Source organism: Macrotis lagotis, chromosome 4 (genome assembly GCF_037893015.1).
Source record: "Macrotis lagotis isolate mMagLag1 chromosome 4, bilby.v1.9.chrom.fasta, whole genome shotgun sequence".
Classification (NCBI taxonomy): domain Eukaryota; kingdom Metazoa; phylum Chordata; class Mammalia; order Peramelemorphia; family Peramelidae; genus Macrotis; species Macrotis lagotis.
The window spans coordinates 117,368,929-117,383,404 of NC_133661.1; the positions used below are offsets into that span (position 1 = coordinate 117,368,929).

The 14,476-nt window shown below is 34.5% G+C and overlaps 1 protein-coding gene across 9 annotated transcripts in view; it reads left to right on the forward strand.

The window, feature by feature from the left end:
- The window catches only part of SH3GL3 (SH3 domain containing GRB2 like 3, endophilin A3), a 161,613-nt gene that overhangs the window by 114,463 nt on the left and 32,674 nt on the right, over positions 1-14,476 (forward strand). For 6 of the 9 annotated variants that reach the window (XM_074233976.1, XM_074233980.1, XM_074233975.1 and 3 more), the window contains exons 2-3: positions 3,841-3,909; positions 9,746-9,818. In XM_074233976.1, the coding sequence (XP_074090077.1) occupies positions 3,841-3,909; positions 9,746-9,818 (142 nt within the window). Of the gene's footprint in view, positions 1-104; positions 171-3,840; positions 3,910-7,792; positions 7,893-9,745; positions 9,819-14,476 lie in introns of those variants that run through there. The other 3 variants (XM_074233978.1, XM_074233983.1, XM_074233981.1) reach the window with 3 other exon arrangements.

The window sequence follows — 14,476 nt, forward strand, 5'->3', positions numbered from 1 at the left end:
CACCTTTTTTCTCACTTTGAGACAGTTTAAATTGATATAAAGCTGTTCCTTCTATTTGCATTTTTGAATCTTCCACTCATTTCTCTTTTTTCTTCTTTCACCAGACTAAGCCCAACTTCTCTCCCACATGAAAGCCTTTAAGATAGTTGAAGTTTGCTTCTATGTCCCCTGTAAGTCTTCTCTTCTTCAACTTAATCATTCCCAGTTCCTTCAGTTCAATCAATCAATAAATATCATTAAGTGCCTGCTATGTACCAGGCACTGTGCTAAGTACAAGGGATATAAAAAAAATGGCAAAGGACAGCTCCCTGTCCTCAAATAGCTTGTTTGTATGATTGTAATAAGTTTAAAGGGAAGGGTTCACTTTTAATCTGCTCTGCAAAATATTCATCTCAGATATATAACATTTATAACACTAATAATAATAATGATGATAACATATACACAATCAATTCTAAAGGGAGATACGACACCCAAAGAAATATATACAAAGCAAGCAAGATACAAGATGAATAAAATATAATTAAGAGAGGGAAGCAATGGTATTAAGAGAGGGTGGAGAAGGCTTCCTGTAGAAGGTGGGATTTTGGTTGGGATTTAGAGGAGGTCAAGGAAGTCAATAGTTGGAGTGGGAGAGGGAGAGCATTCCTAGAATGGGGAAAAGCCAGAGAGAAAATCCAGAGCTGTGAGATGGAGTGTCTTCATCATGGAATAACTGGTTAGACCACCATCACTGATAATCATGATGTAGAATGCCATAATAAGACAAATACTTTATAGAAATGTTAAATTAATTGATCATCCTTTTAATATCCTGTTGGTTGTGTGAAGATGTGACTTTGCAAAAGATCCTAAAAAGTAAAATATACTATTGAGTCCATTTTAAAAATATTAGGGTATATTGGGGGCAGCTAGGTGGTGCAGTGGATAGAGCACCAGCCCTGGAGTCAAGAGTACCTGAGTTCAAATCCAGCCTTAGACACTTAATAATTACCTAGCTGTGTGGTCTTGGGCAAGTGCACTTAACACCATTGCCTTGCAATATTTATTTCAAAGACAATGATTTTTAAAAGTCCATTGTATTGGGGCAGCTAGGTGGCGTAGTGAATAGAGCCCCAGACCTGGAGTCAGGAGGACCTGAGTTCAAATACGGTCTCAGTCACTTAATAATTACCTAGCTGTGTGGTCTTGGGTAAGCCACTCAACCCCATTGCTTTGCCAAAAGCTAAAAAAGAAAAGTCCATTCGATCTTAAGCTAGAAATAGGATTCCATCTCTTCCTCCCCTCTCCCTCATCTCTTCCCACATTGAATAGGCTGTCCTTTAGTATTTTTATATTCATATTTGAAATTAGTTTGATCATGTAATTTCCTCTTAAATTCAGGCAATTATTAGTAGAATTATCCATTCCAATCACAAATTCTTCATGAATAGAGTGGGGTTTGGTTATATAAGCCAATAATGTTTGAAGATATGCAGTTCAGCTAGGGGTGGCTAGGTGACATAGTGGATAAAGCACTGGCCTTGAAATCAGGAGTACCTGGGTTCAAATCTGGTCTCAGACAGTTAATAATTACCTAGCTGTGTGGCCTTGGACAAGCCACTTAACCCCATTTGCCTTGCAGAAACCTAAAAAAACCCCAAATATATGCAGTTCAGAAATTTTTAAATTATTTCAAGACATTTGAAGAATCAATATGCAAAATTGGAGGGAAGTATAGAGATTTTTCTTTCTGTGTGTGTGTGTGTTTGTATGATCAGAATAAATTTAAAGGGAAGGGTTCACTTTTAATATGCTCTGAAATATTTATCTCAGATGTATAACACTAACAATAATAATAATAATAATAATAATAATAATAATAATAATAATAATAATAATATACACAAATCAATGAGCAATGACTTTAGAGTCAGAAAACCCTGAATTCACATTCATTCTCTGACACTGGCAACTATTTTCACCCTAGCCAGATATAAATAATTGTGTCTTCTTCCACTGAGAGAGATGACAAATTCCTCCCTGAATTGCCTTGTCTGAAACATATCACCCCTGGTATTGAACCTTCCTGAAATAATTATCCAAGGTGCTTTCCTGGACCACTGGTAGGCAGCATCTCATCAGACTTGAACCTTTTTCAGCTTGGTAGCAATTTCCATAGACAGAGCTCTCCAGCACAGGTAGCTAAAAGTTATGTCATTAAAAGCCAGGCTTCTATAGAGATAATAAAACATTCTCACAGAAAGAAACTTTTCCTTCAGATTACTTGTGTTAGCAATACAACCAAAGTTAATCAGGCCCAATTGGTGTGGTTTGAGAAAGCAATACAATGATTGAATTCGTGTTGGGGCTAGTTTATGGGCCTCCTAATCTAGTTCATCAAGGAATAGGAAAAACTCATTTGGAAAATCCCAGTATACCAGATAGTACCATAAGATATCTATGTGTGTTTTACATGCTTGACTGCATTTGAGCCTCAGGTACCACACGTATTCATTCTCCCCATTTTATACATGAGAAAAATGGAGCTCAGAGAGGTGACTCACCTGAGAGAATGTAACTTCCTTGAGGTAGAGACTGTTTCACTTTTGTACTTGAGGACTTGACATGGAGATACTTAACGAATTCATTTTAACTGATTTATTATGAGTACCAGTTACTGAACTCTTCTGTGTTAATATTCTTAGAATGAGTACTGAGTATGTTTTTAGTAAAATAACCTAACCTAAAGTTTAGTAATCTACCTGGAAATTTTCTTAGTAATGATCCTGACTCTAGTCAATCCTCACTATGAAGATTAAAAAGAAATAAAGAGTGAAACAGTTGTGAACACTAGAATTCTTTAACTATCCTCCCTCATGGAATTTGGATCAATTTATTCAGGTTTTTTTGCCTCATGCCTACTAATGGAAGAGAGTTCAATCCAAAGCATAGCACAGCAGTTAGCATATAGTAGGTGCTTAATAAATAAAAATTGGTGAGTGGTTGTTAAGGTTAAAAAGAGGAAGAAAGAAAATTTAACCTTCTTTTGTGGGATACTTGATGCCTATTGGGCTTCTTATTGGTACTTCCTAGTCTCCATATAAAACAAGAAAACAACAAATGGTAATGAAATAAGGTAAAATTTATGGACAAGGAAGATCCTTTATATCAGCCAAAAGAGATTAAAGCTTCAGGGACACCAGAGGCTATATTTCTTTAGGTTTGGGTAGGAGGTTGGAGGCTCACTTGAAAAGAATCCTTACACATATATTTTGAAGAAGAAACTTGAAATTATGTACTTCAGAGAAAAGAACCTAGCTGTTGAAACACTTAGACCAGGCTCACTAACTTTAGTAGTCAACTTTATGTGGGTCTAAGTGTATTTATGAATGGCCCCTCTAATCCCAAAAAATTATAGAGACACAACTGGTACAGTTGATTGATTACTATGCTTGAATTGAGTTCAAATCCAGCCTCTTATGCTAGCTATGTGACTTCAGGCAAGTCACTTGCTCCCTGTTTGATTAGGTTTACCTCAACTGTAAAATGGAGATGATATAAGCACCCATCTCTCAGGATTGATGGGGAGATCAAATGAGATTATATTTGTGAAATATGTTAACCCAGAGTCTAAAACATAATAGGTACCATATAAATGTCTATTCTTATTTCTTTCTTCCTTTTTCATTCTTTAAAGATTGTGAGTTATTTTACTGAACTGAATCTTTCTGTCTTCTAATTACTGAAAACTGTAGGTTTTTATTGAAAAAACTGAAAATACAAGTTGTTTTCTAAAACTACCTATTAAAATGTTATGACATGCTATATAACGTAATTATTTTCTGTTTGTTTTTGCAGTTCTTTTATGAAAAAATCAATCGAGTAGAAAGAACAAAATTAGATGAAGAATTCCTAGAAATGCAAAGGGTGAGAAAAAATTTCCATGTGCAAATTAGTTAAGACTGACATCGACCTTATCAGTCAAGAGATTTTATTTATTATTAATTATTAAAACTGTCTCCTATCACTAAGGCAAATGAGAATTCAAAGGTATATGTATGAGCCAGAACATAGACTACAAAACTCAGATAGATTTTATCTCTTCAAAATACTGAGCCTTGAAGCATGGGGTTTTTATGGTGTACTAGAAGTTTGGATAATGTAAAGGTGATTTGTGCTAGAGCTATGAAAATGTTTAAAATGAACCCAGGTGAAATGTTGGGGGAAAGGGCTGCACTTTGAGCAGGGGAGAAATGAATTTCAGTCAGTCCTGCCTCGAATATTACATGTATGGCTCAGAAAAAGTCCCTTAGCCTCTCTGCCTCAGTTTCCTTCTCTGTAAAATAGGGAGTTGGACTCCAGCCTCTGAGTTCCCTTCTATGATCCTAAGATCCTAAGAGCATCATATAGAGAAATAGAATCTATTTGGATAGGTTAAAATGACAGAGATTATACATTTTGGAGTTAAAGACTAAGAGATTTCAAGTTATTGTTTTAGGTATATGAAAAGTTATTTTATTTGTGGAAAATAGTTTCTCCTTAATTGAACAGTAGGAGTTGGCTTTACATTCTGAGATTTGTGCCATGTTGATTGAGAAGTCAGGAGACAGACTCTCTCTCTGCCTCTTCTACTAGGTAGATCACTTTGACTCCTTAAGTTTAGATTCTAGCTCATGTATAAATTGAGAATGATAATGTATACCTTATCTATTTTACAAGGTAGGGAATCAGCTGAGTTAAGGTATGAAAGTACCAGGAAAATCACAAAACACTTTATAAGGTAGTATTATGAATACAAGATAAAACACTTCCTTCTCCCTGTCTTTCCTGGCTTCCAAAATTATTATGAAACATTAAGAGTACATGATGGAATCTCTGTTTAGCTTAATGGGGGTGGAGAAGGAAAGAGGCTAGATCCAGGTAGTATTTTGGTACTTTTCATTCTGAGTCCAATCTCAATAGATCAAAGATTTTTAACTTAGGGTCTATGGCATCTGAGACCCTTGAACTTGTAATTAGCTTCTAATTGAAGCTTTATCTTTCTTTCATTTAAATCAATAAACATTATTTGGAATAGGTGTGCAAAAGGCTTCACCAGATTGCTTAAACTGGGGGTTGGAGGGCAGCGTTTTTCCAAGATGATAATTTTACTTGCAATTGTTGAAGTGAAATGGAAATAGGCCTTTGAAAGCTAAACATTTAAATACAATAATGAGGAGAGAGGAAAATAAAGGGAAAAAAGCAAGAAAAGATAGTGTCTTTTGTTATCTTTTTTAATATTGTTGAATTTTAAAACCAAACCTTCTTTCTGGAGACTGGTTAGTTCCTTATATGTGCTATTCCTTCTTTGAGTTGCTACCACCAGGTGAATAAAGGTATTTGAGTAGGACTAAAAGTAATTTTCCCAATTATGTTTGATCTGTAAATAATATTCTTTACAATTTTAAAGTTAAATTTTTTCAATTCTCAGACATTTGTTTTTCTCCCTCCTACCTTCCCCTCTCCCTTGGGGAAAAAAGAGAAGAAAGAAAAACAATACTCTTTTAACTTTAAAGATGATCAAAAAGATCAATTTCATATATTGACTTTATCCAAAAATTTGTCTTATTTATCATATTTAGGCAGTCAGATATGATAGAGTGATAGGTGCTCTCCATCATACGATCTCTGGGATCATGTTTGATCATTGCATTGATAAGAGTTGTTCAGTATTTTGTCTTTACATTTTTATAATTATGTTTCAGTATGAAATGTTTTGTTTCTGCTCAATTCACTGCATCAATTCCTACAAGTTGTTCCAGGTTTCTTTGAAATAATCACCTTTATCATTTCTTATGGCACAATAGTATTCCATTACATTCATAATTTGTTTACCCATTCCCCAACTTAAGGGCACCCCATTAATTTCTAAGTCATTACCTACCATGGAAGAGTTGATAACTTTATTTGTGTACATATTGAACCTTTCTTTCTATTTTGATGTTTAGTAACACTGAGTCAAGTTTAGTAACTTTTGAAGTATAGGTCCACCTATATGCCCTTTGTCCACAATCCTTCTTATTTGCATAGCTCCTGGCTTATATCCATTATAGATATTGCTTACTGATCGTTTTAGATAGATAATACCTAAAATTTTAAGTAAAGCTTCATTCCTATACTTCCCCCTTTTTTATAAATTAATTTTTCTCCCAATTACATGCAAAGGTAATTTTCAACATTTATCCTTTTGTAAATTTTTGAGTTCTACAACTTTCTACCACCCTCCTTTCTCTCCACCTTCCTCAAGGCAGCAAACAATCTGATATAGATTGTATATATGTAGTCATGTTTAACATATTCATTTTAGTTATGTTGTGAAAAAGGAATTAGAATTAAGAGGGGGAAAATGAAGAAGAAAGAAAAAACACAAAAGAAATTTTAAAAAGTGAACATAGGTTCTATTCTGCATTTAGATTCCATAGTTTTTTCTCTGGGTGTGATTGGTATTTTCCATAACGATGTTTGTCCTTTTTCGAAGAAGACCATGACACTGGGGGAGGTGATGTCATGACAAGCACATGAATTGGATTTGAGTGAGTGGGGTGTTGTGCCACGTAACCATCCTCCCTTTCTTCTCTAGAGCCACTTGCATCCAGTGGCCAGATATAAGTCAGGATGACTGGAGATGGTCCTAGATGCAAGGTAGTCAGGGTTAAGTGATTTTCCCAATGTCAAAGAGCTACTAAGTGGCAAGTGTCTGAGGCTGGATTTGAACTCAGATCCTTCTGGCTTAAGGGTCAGTATTCTCTCCAATGTGCCACCCAGCTGCCTCTAAGGAGTGTCCTTGATCACTGAACTTTGAGAGGAGCTGCATCCATCATAGTTGATTATCTCATAATCTTGCTGCTAATATGTACAATATTTTTCTGATTTGACTCACTTCACTCAGCATCAGTTTATGCAAGTCTATCCAGGCTTTTCTAAAAATCAATTGCTCATGATTTCTTACATAATAGTAATATTCTATAGCATTCATATACCATAACTTGCTCAGCCATTCCTGAATTGATAGGTATCCTATAATTTTCCAATTCTTTACCAAAGCAAAAAGAACTACTATAAATAATTTTGTATATTTGAGTCTTTTCCAATTTTTATGATCTCTTTAGAATATAGACCAAGTAGTATTATTGATGGATCAAAGGGTGTACATAAAGTTTTATCGCTCTTTAGTCATAATTCCAAATTGTTCTGCAGAATGATTGAATCAGTTCACAGCTCCACCAACATTATATTTGTGTCCCAGTATTCACACCCTCTTCACAGTGATCATTTTTTTATAATGTGAGGTGGTAGTTCAGAGTTGTTTTAATTCTCATTTTTTCTAATTATTAATGATTTAGAGCATTTTTCATGTGATTATACATAGCTTTAATTTCATCGAAAACTGCCTGTTCATATTTGGACCTGAGCCATCACCCTGGTAAGAAATACCTTTCCTGCTGACCTGCTAAGTTGTCTTGGGCCCTGACCTTTTACTGGTTCTGCCACTCCAGAATCTGATTTGAAATATTACTTTAAAGTTTTTTTGAAGGGGAATTTGAGAGAGCTCAAGTGAGTCCCTCCCTACTATTTTGTTTCCCCTCCTCCCAATGTACTTAATATTTTCTATTTTTGAACAAATTGCTTTCATGTTCCATATTTTATTCTATTCTCTGTACAACACTGAAAATGAATGAATGAATGAATGAATGAAAGAAATATAATTTAGTCAACATTTGCTTTGTGCCAGACACTGTCCTAAATATTAGGAACAGAAACACAAGGAAACAAGATGGTACCTACCCTCAGAGAATTTACCTAATACAGCCAGTGGAGCCAGAACAGACTCCTATGAATTGGAAAAGAGAAGACCTCAGCCTGACTTGGAAGTGAGTGGGAAGTGATATGGAAGCCTGGTTTTAATTAAGACAAAGTCAAAGGAAAGGCATGTATTTTTAGTGAGTCCCATTTATGAATGAGGCAGAGAGATTCAAGGTAACTTTCCTAGAGTCATTTTGTTAGTGTCTGAGATAATTTTAGGACCCGTGTCTTGTTTCTCCAAGTGCAATGCTCTTTTTTAGTTTAATATTGACTCCTAGCAAAATTCCTTGAGTTTTTAACTCAGTTATTTACTCCTGTCTGTGTGGAAATTAGTCTTTTGTACCTGAGTGAATTAAATATTATAAAATAATATCCCTCAAATACCTACAATTTGGAATTATTTTTAAATGGTAGGACTACATGGAGATTTTCCTTATCATATGTTGCACAGACATGTTTTTTTTAACATCATTAGAGTTTACATATTTTTTATTTGTAAAGGGGTTGTCCCTGTTTTAATTTAAAACACTTGACTGACTCAGATGATTAATTCAAATTAGTGACCCTGCTGAATATTTGTAAGCTCAGCTTTTTGATACTTCTTAATTTATACCATACAGTATAAGACTGTTCCTAATTTTTAATCAACAAGTCTTTGTGTGTGTATTTGTGTACATTTATTGGTATATGTATATACATTCTAAAATAAATGCTATTTTAAATTTTGTGGGAAGAGAGTCAACCAGAAATTGGAAAAGTTGGGAAAATCTTTTTATTAAAATTGCCATTTGAGATGAGTAGGAGATGTACAAAAACAGAAATATGAGATTGTAGGAGATGTTATTTTTGAGATGGAACAAGAAGGTTACTTTGACTGAACCACACTGTGTGCACTGTGTAATGTTAACAGCATGAGGATGTGTGTTTAAATTAGGACAATAGGAGATGGTTAGAGCTTTTAGAAGAAGAGAATGACATGGTCAGATCTGTGATTTAGAAATAATTCTTTGGAGGATGGATGAGACAGAGAGAGAGAGAGAGAGAGAGAGAGAGAGAGAGAGAGAGAGAGAGAGAGAGAGAGAGAGAGAGAGAGAGAAGACAGCGGAACTTGATTTTTTTTTTTTTTTTGCTAATTTCATTCTTTAGATTTTGCATATACAACAGTAAATACCTGGGCTGAAAATTCTGTTTACATCTCAGTGCTACACCATAGAGATTATGGGAAGCAATCTCAGAAATGTCACCACTAAAGAAATATTAGAGCTTTCACATAGTAGTTTGTATCTTTTGATTTTTTTTGCTGAGTTCAGCATAAATTAACTCAATTCTTGTTATTGTTCCATTCTAAATAATGAAATATAGTGCTCCCATCATGTGGATCATTATACTTACCATCTTATATTGCAGAGACCCAAGTTCAACTAGCAAATGAATTGCAGCAGTGCTTTTTTGTTGTTGTTGTAGTCTTTGTAATCCTTTCCTTAAGTATTATACCATGCTTATACTAAGTTTTTGGATTGTTGGTTGAATGACTGATAAATGAAAGTTAAATGAGAACTCCAGTTCCTAATCTGTTGAGTTTTACTGTATTTCCATTTGGGAAATTACAAAAGGTTAAGCTCAAAACTTCTCAGACTTGGTTTTAAGATAGGGACCCAGATTTCTGGGAAACAGGGACTTTGACCCAAAAAGATTCTAAAAACATAAATTAAAAAAATCATCTCCAGAAGTCCTGAGATAACTACAAGGCTGCAAATGGTAAAGACAGTGGCTCTTCCTAATCACAGGAAGAATCTTTGGTTTAACTAAAACACAATGCTTTTTACGCCAACATTTTATCACTGAATAATACTTCTAAAGTCTGATGTTGTGTGTATTGTATATGTATTTGATGTTATGTAATTTAAAATTTCTCTTTCAGAAAGTAGATATAACCAGTAAAGCAATTGTAGATCTTCTTGCAAAATGCACTGAATATCTTCAGCCAAATCCAGGTAAAGTTAGGAGATGTCTTGACATCTTTAAACATTTCATCTAACATCAAATAATATTCTGGGCTTTTTTTTAAAAATCATTCCACCATGAGTACATTATAGATTGAAAGTTGGAAGAAACTTTAGAGGTCACATAGTTCACTCCTGTCATGCTATGGATAAGAAGCCTGAAATTTTGCCAAAGGTCACATTGATAACAAACGAGAGGGCTAGGGTTTGTACCCAGGTCTTTGGACTCCAAATTGAGTACTTTCCAATGTACTTATTGTGCCTTTCTTTGACTTTTTTTCCTGAACAGAGCAATTGTTGTTCCAAGCATTTGTTAAAAAAAATTTGTGAAGAGTAATTTCAGAGAATATGCTAATCAGATGAGAATCTTGGAAAGTGCCAAATTGAATTTTGTATCCTCATTTCAATAGGGATTCTTTGGCTTCTCTGCCAAGTAGAGTGTTACAACACACTGAAGCAAAGGTATTTTTATTGAGAGGATAAACAGTTCTTTTAGTCTTGTTTCCTGTGGATGAGCTGCATTTGTTGAAGTCTTGTGCCAAAGGGGTGAGTTTGATATGATAAAGGTTCACATGCCAAGAAGTTTATACTCACAACTGAAACTTCAGGGATTTGATGCTTGGGAAGTCAAAGTAACTGATTTTCTTTAGAATATGGTCTAAATTAAGAGTAAACCAGTTAAATAAAGACCTGAGATTTTTTTTCTTGCCTTAGATTAAATTAAACTAATTTACTTAAATTTAGTATATATATATATATATATATATATATATATATATATATATATATATATATATATATAATTTAGTGATGTGATCTCTTTTTCCTTGCTAGAAACCTTTTGTTCCCCTTTAATTCCTTGTTCCCCTTTAATTCCTGTCTCTCACCTGTGCTCTATAGATGAGTTTTTTTTTTAAATATACATCACTTTTGGTCAAGTGAGATGCCTTTGAATTATTTCCCACATTTTCCCATTTGATACTAAGAAAGAATCCAGACTTTCTTTGGATCATTATAATCTAAATGCGTCAAGGGTAGTCCTCCATGGATAATGCAAAACCAGAAGAGGGCAATCCCCTTACTGGGGTGTCAAGGTGGCATTAGAAAAGAGGGAAAATGGGTACAACTTAAAACACACTGATCATGTTCTATTTGATTAAAAATTAACTCACAATATATTAAATATACAATGTATCTGAGGTAACTCTCTTACTGACCAAGATCCATGAAGGATAGATACCTCCTAGTAAAACATGCCCTAACAGCTATGTAAATCTGGGGATTATAGGTCTTTTGTTCAAATGCAGAAGCACAGGCCTTATGTACCCTACATACAGGTTCTGGAAATCCTTTGAGTTTAAGAAAACAATTCAAGCAATTCTGACAAACAGCTACACTAATATGATGATGAGAGGCAACTTCCCTGCATAAAAAGCAAACAAACAAACAAACAAAAAGCAAATGAATCTAGTTGATTGTATGATAGGGAGTGGAGGGAATAAGGAATAGTTTGAGTTTCCATGAAGAAAGGAATTATCAGTCATTGCTGTCAGAGGGGTAACAAACCCCTCTGAGTAGGAGATTGAAGAAGAAGATTTGAGATTTCAGTCTTTGCAGGTTTAGGAACAGGTGGATTAGGAACCATTTGTAGAGTGATGATGATGATGATGATGATGATTAAAGTGTCTTGCTTAGGGCAGCTAGGTGGCACAGTGAATAGAGCATTAAGCCCTGGAGTCAGGAGGACCTGAGTTCAAATTTGGTCTCAGACCATTAATAATTGCCTAGATATGTGACCTTGGGCAAGTCACTCAACCCCCTTGATTTAAATAAACAAATTTTTTTAAAAAAAGAGTCTTTCTTACTCATCTCATCTCATACAGTTGTCCAGTCTTTGAAATATTCTCTGATGAAGTCCTGTGGTACTCTGGAGATCTCTCCTCTCATAAATACTGGAATTAGTAGAGCTTCAGAGTACGGGTTTGCTTCTCTAATTCAGGTCACTTGAGTAGATCTACTTCTCTGTTAAAAATATCTGACAAAATAGATCTTAATACAATTCTAGTTGGCTATGACAGTAATTTAGTTAGGTGGTGATATCTAGCTCAAACCTTTAAACACTAATATGAACATCATTAGACCAGGAATTTACATTTTTAGGTTGACAGATTCCAAAAAAGAACTAAAAAATTATCACTCTAGCTATTTTCCTTTAGCTGTTCATCCCTCCCCAGGGAGGATGAGATTTTGCTAGGGAACTATTAACAGAACACTTTTTAAAAAAAATAATCATTATCCCTGATATACAACTGAATTCATATAGAAGTTGTCAAAATAATTGGAATAGTCAGAAAAAATTCTGGACTGGGATATATGAATACATTGAATGGTTAATTTCAAGATAGTGCAGATTGAATAAGTTATTTGTAATAAAACATGGCTTACCTGTCAAGTCATGCTCAATATCCAGGTGGTAAAAATAAACCCAAATAAAATTGGCCTTTCCCATTTTGGTAACACTGGATATTCTATCATTCATCTGGTTTTTTTATACTTGCCCTTATCATTGAAATTTGGTATGTGAAGAGAAATGCACATAGTGGCATTAACTCTGTTGATTTTAGGTAATATGTCATAGTCAGCCAGTTGTATGACTGAATGTCATAGATTCAGAATTAACCAGGTGGGAAAAGTTCTTATTTACCAAAATGAAGACAGATCAAGAGAATCCTTCCTTCATCTTCACAAGGCTGTTCTTTCAATTTTCCCAGGCAGAGACAGGCACAGACATTCATTTGTCATAGTCCTCATACTGTAGGAGCACATGGTGTTTTCCTTTAAGGATGAATCAGCAAGCTTATCAAGGATCAGGCATTTATACCTGGATCAAAACTTAGAAGAGCAGCAGTCCCAAGAAACTTCTTAAAACAGGAAAATTTCACTAATTATAGCTTAGGCTTAGATAATTGTTATTTTTCTCATTATCTTAGCCTCAAAATCTTGAATTTTTTAACTATTCATAAATTTCATCAAATTTCTTCTATTCACAGCTACCATTCCTTTTTATCAAACTTCATCCATTCATAATTATCATTCTCCCCAATTTGGTCTGTAAATTAAGTCAAAGGGAGAACATCAGGCCATTTCTAGAATACAAGTAGATTGAGAATGAGATAAGATTCCCCCAGCAGAGTCCATGAAGACAAGTAGTTCATACCTGGCTACAATTTCAAGGATTGATTTGGGAACAATAATAATCTTTTTTTTTTTTTGGGGGGGGGGTTAATGTTCAAAGATAGGTACAAGCTAGCAGAAGGCCACCACTGGATGGTACTTGAAAGGCAAGCTGACTAAAAACCACACAAGTTGGACAAGTGGCTTTCATATCAGTTGCCACGGGTGGCTAGGTGGTACAATGGATAAAGCACTGGTTCTGGAGTCAGGAGGACCTGGGTTCAAATCCGATCTCAGACACTTAGTAATTACCTAGCTGTGTGGCCTTGAGCAAGCCACTTAACCCTATTTGCTTTGCAAAAAAAAAAAGCCTAAAAAAAAAGTAAGCTCCTGGCATATCAGTTGCCTTGTGTACCATAATGACCCTACCCCACTTCCCCTTATGAAGTAAAAAAGTATACTTGGTGATAGAAATTCTGAGAAGTGGTTTACCTTCTTTAGTTGCTCAGACCTAAGAGACCTGCTTAGCCTTAAATTGTTGTTTCCACTTCTTCACCACAAGTTCTTATGCAATGAATAGTTGGTTCAAAATAATGACATCAAAAATATAATTACATGAATTTCCAAATGATCTCATATGACACCCATTTACTGTTCAAAAGCTTCATTTCTCCACTTTGAATGGGAGAGGACCTAGTGACTTAGGCAGTGCCTGCTGAGTTTCACCAAAACCTTGTCAGTAGGGCTTATATCAAGAAACCTCACAGACAAAAATATCCTAAGAGAATTTTTACCATGCTTTTCTTCCAACAGTATTATTTCCTATTATTATTATTATTTCTAGTTTTTTAAAGAATATAGTCTAATAGTCATATGACAGATATATTTATAATGTAACACTATTCACATTGCAAAAAGAAAGAAATTTGCTTCAACAGCTTCTCTTAGCCTTCCTGTATTTAAAACATCACCAATTGGGCAATAATAATTTAAATACTTATCAATTCATAGAAAATCATTTATCTTATTGCCTCTGGCATGTTCATACTAATCAGAGTAGTTTATGTAATACCTACCTCATGCCTGGCTTTTCTCATGTCTTGAAAGTTACTTAAACCTTTAAAGTAATACTTTAAAATGTTTATAATTTCTTAATTTATTAATATTCCATTGCCAATTAGAAAAAGGAAAAAGCATGGAAAAGGGATAGTATTTTGTTTAACTATATTTCTACAAGGTCTGTATACTACAGTGTCATCTTTATACATGTTAGACACTGTGTTAAGCAATTCACAACTATGTGTTTCTCCCAACAATTCTGGGAGATAGATGTAAATATTTATTAGCTCCTTTGTGTGTGTGTGTGTGTGTGTGTATGGAATGATTAGATCATCTAATTTATTACCATTTCAATATTTTCAACCCAATCAATTTTTATTTATGCTGATTAGTGACAATAGCTAAGCAGCATTTTG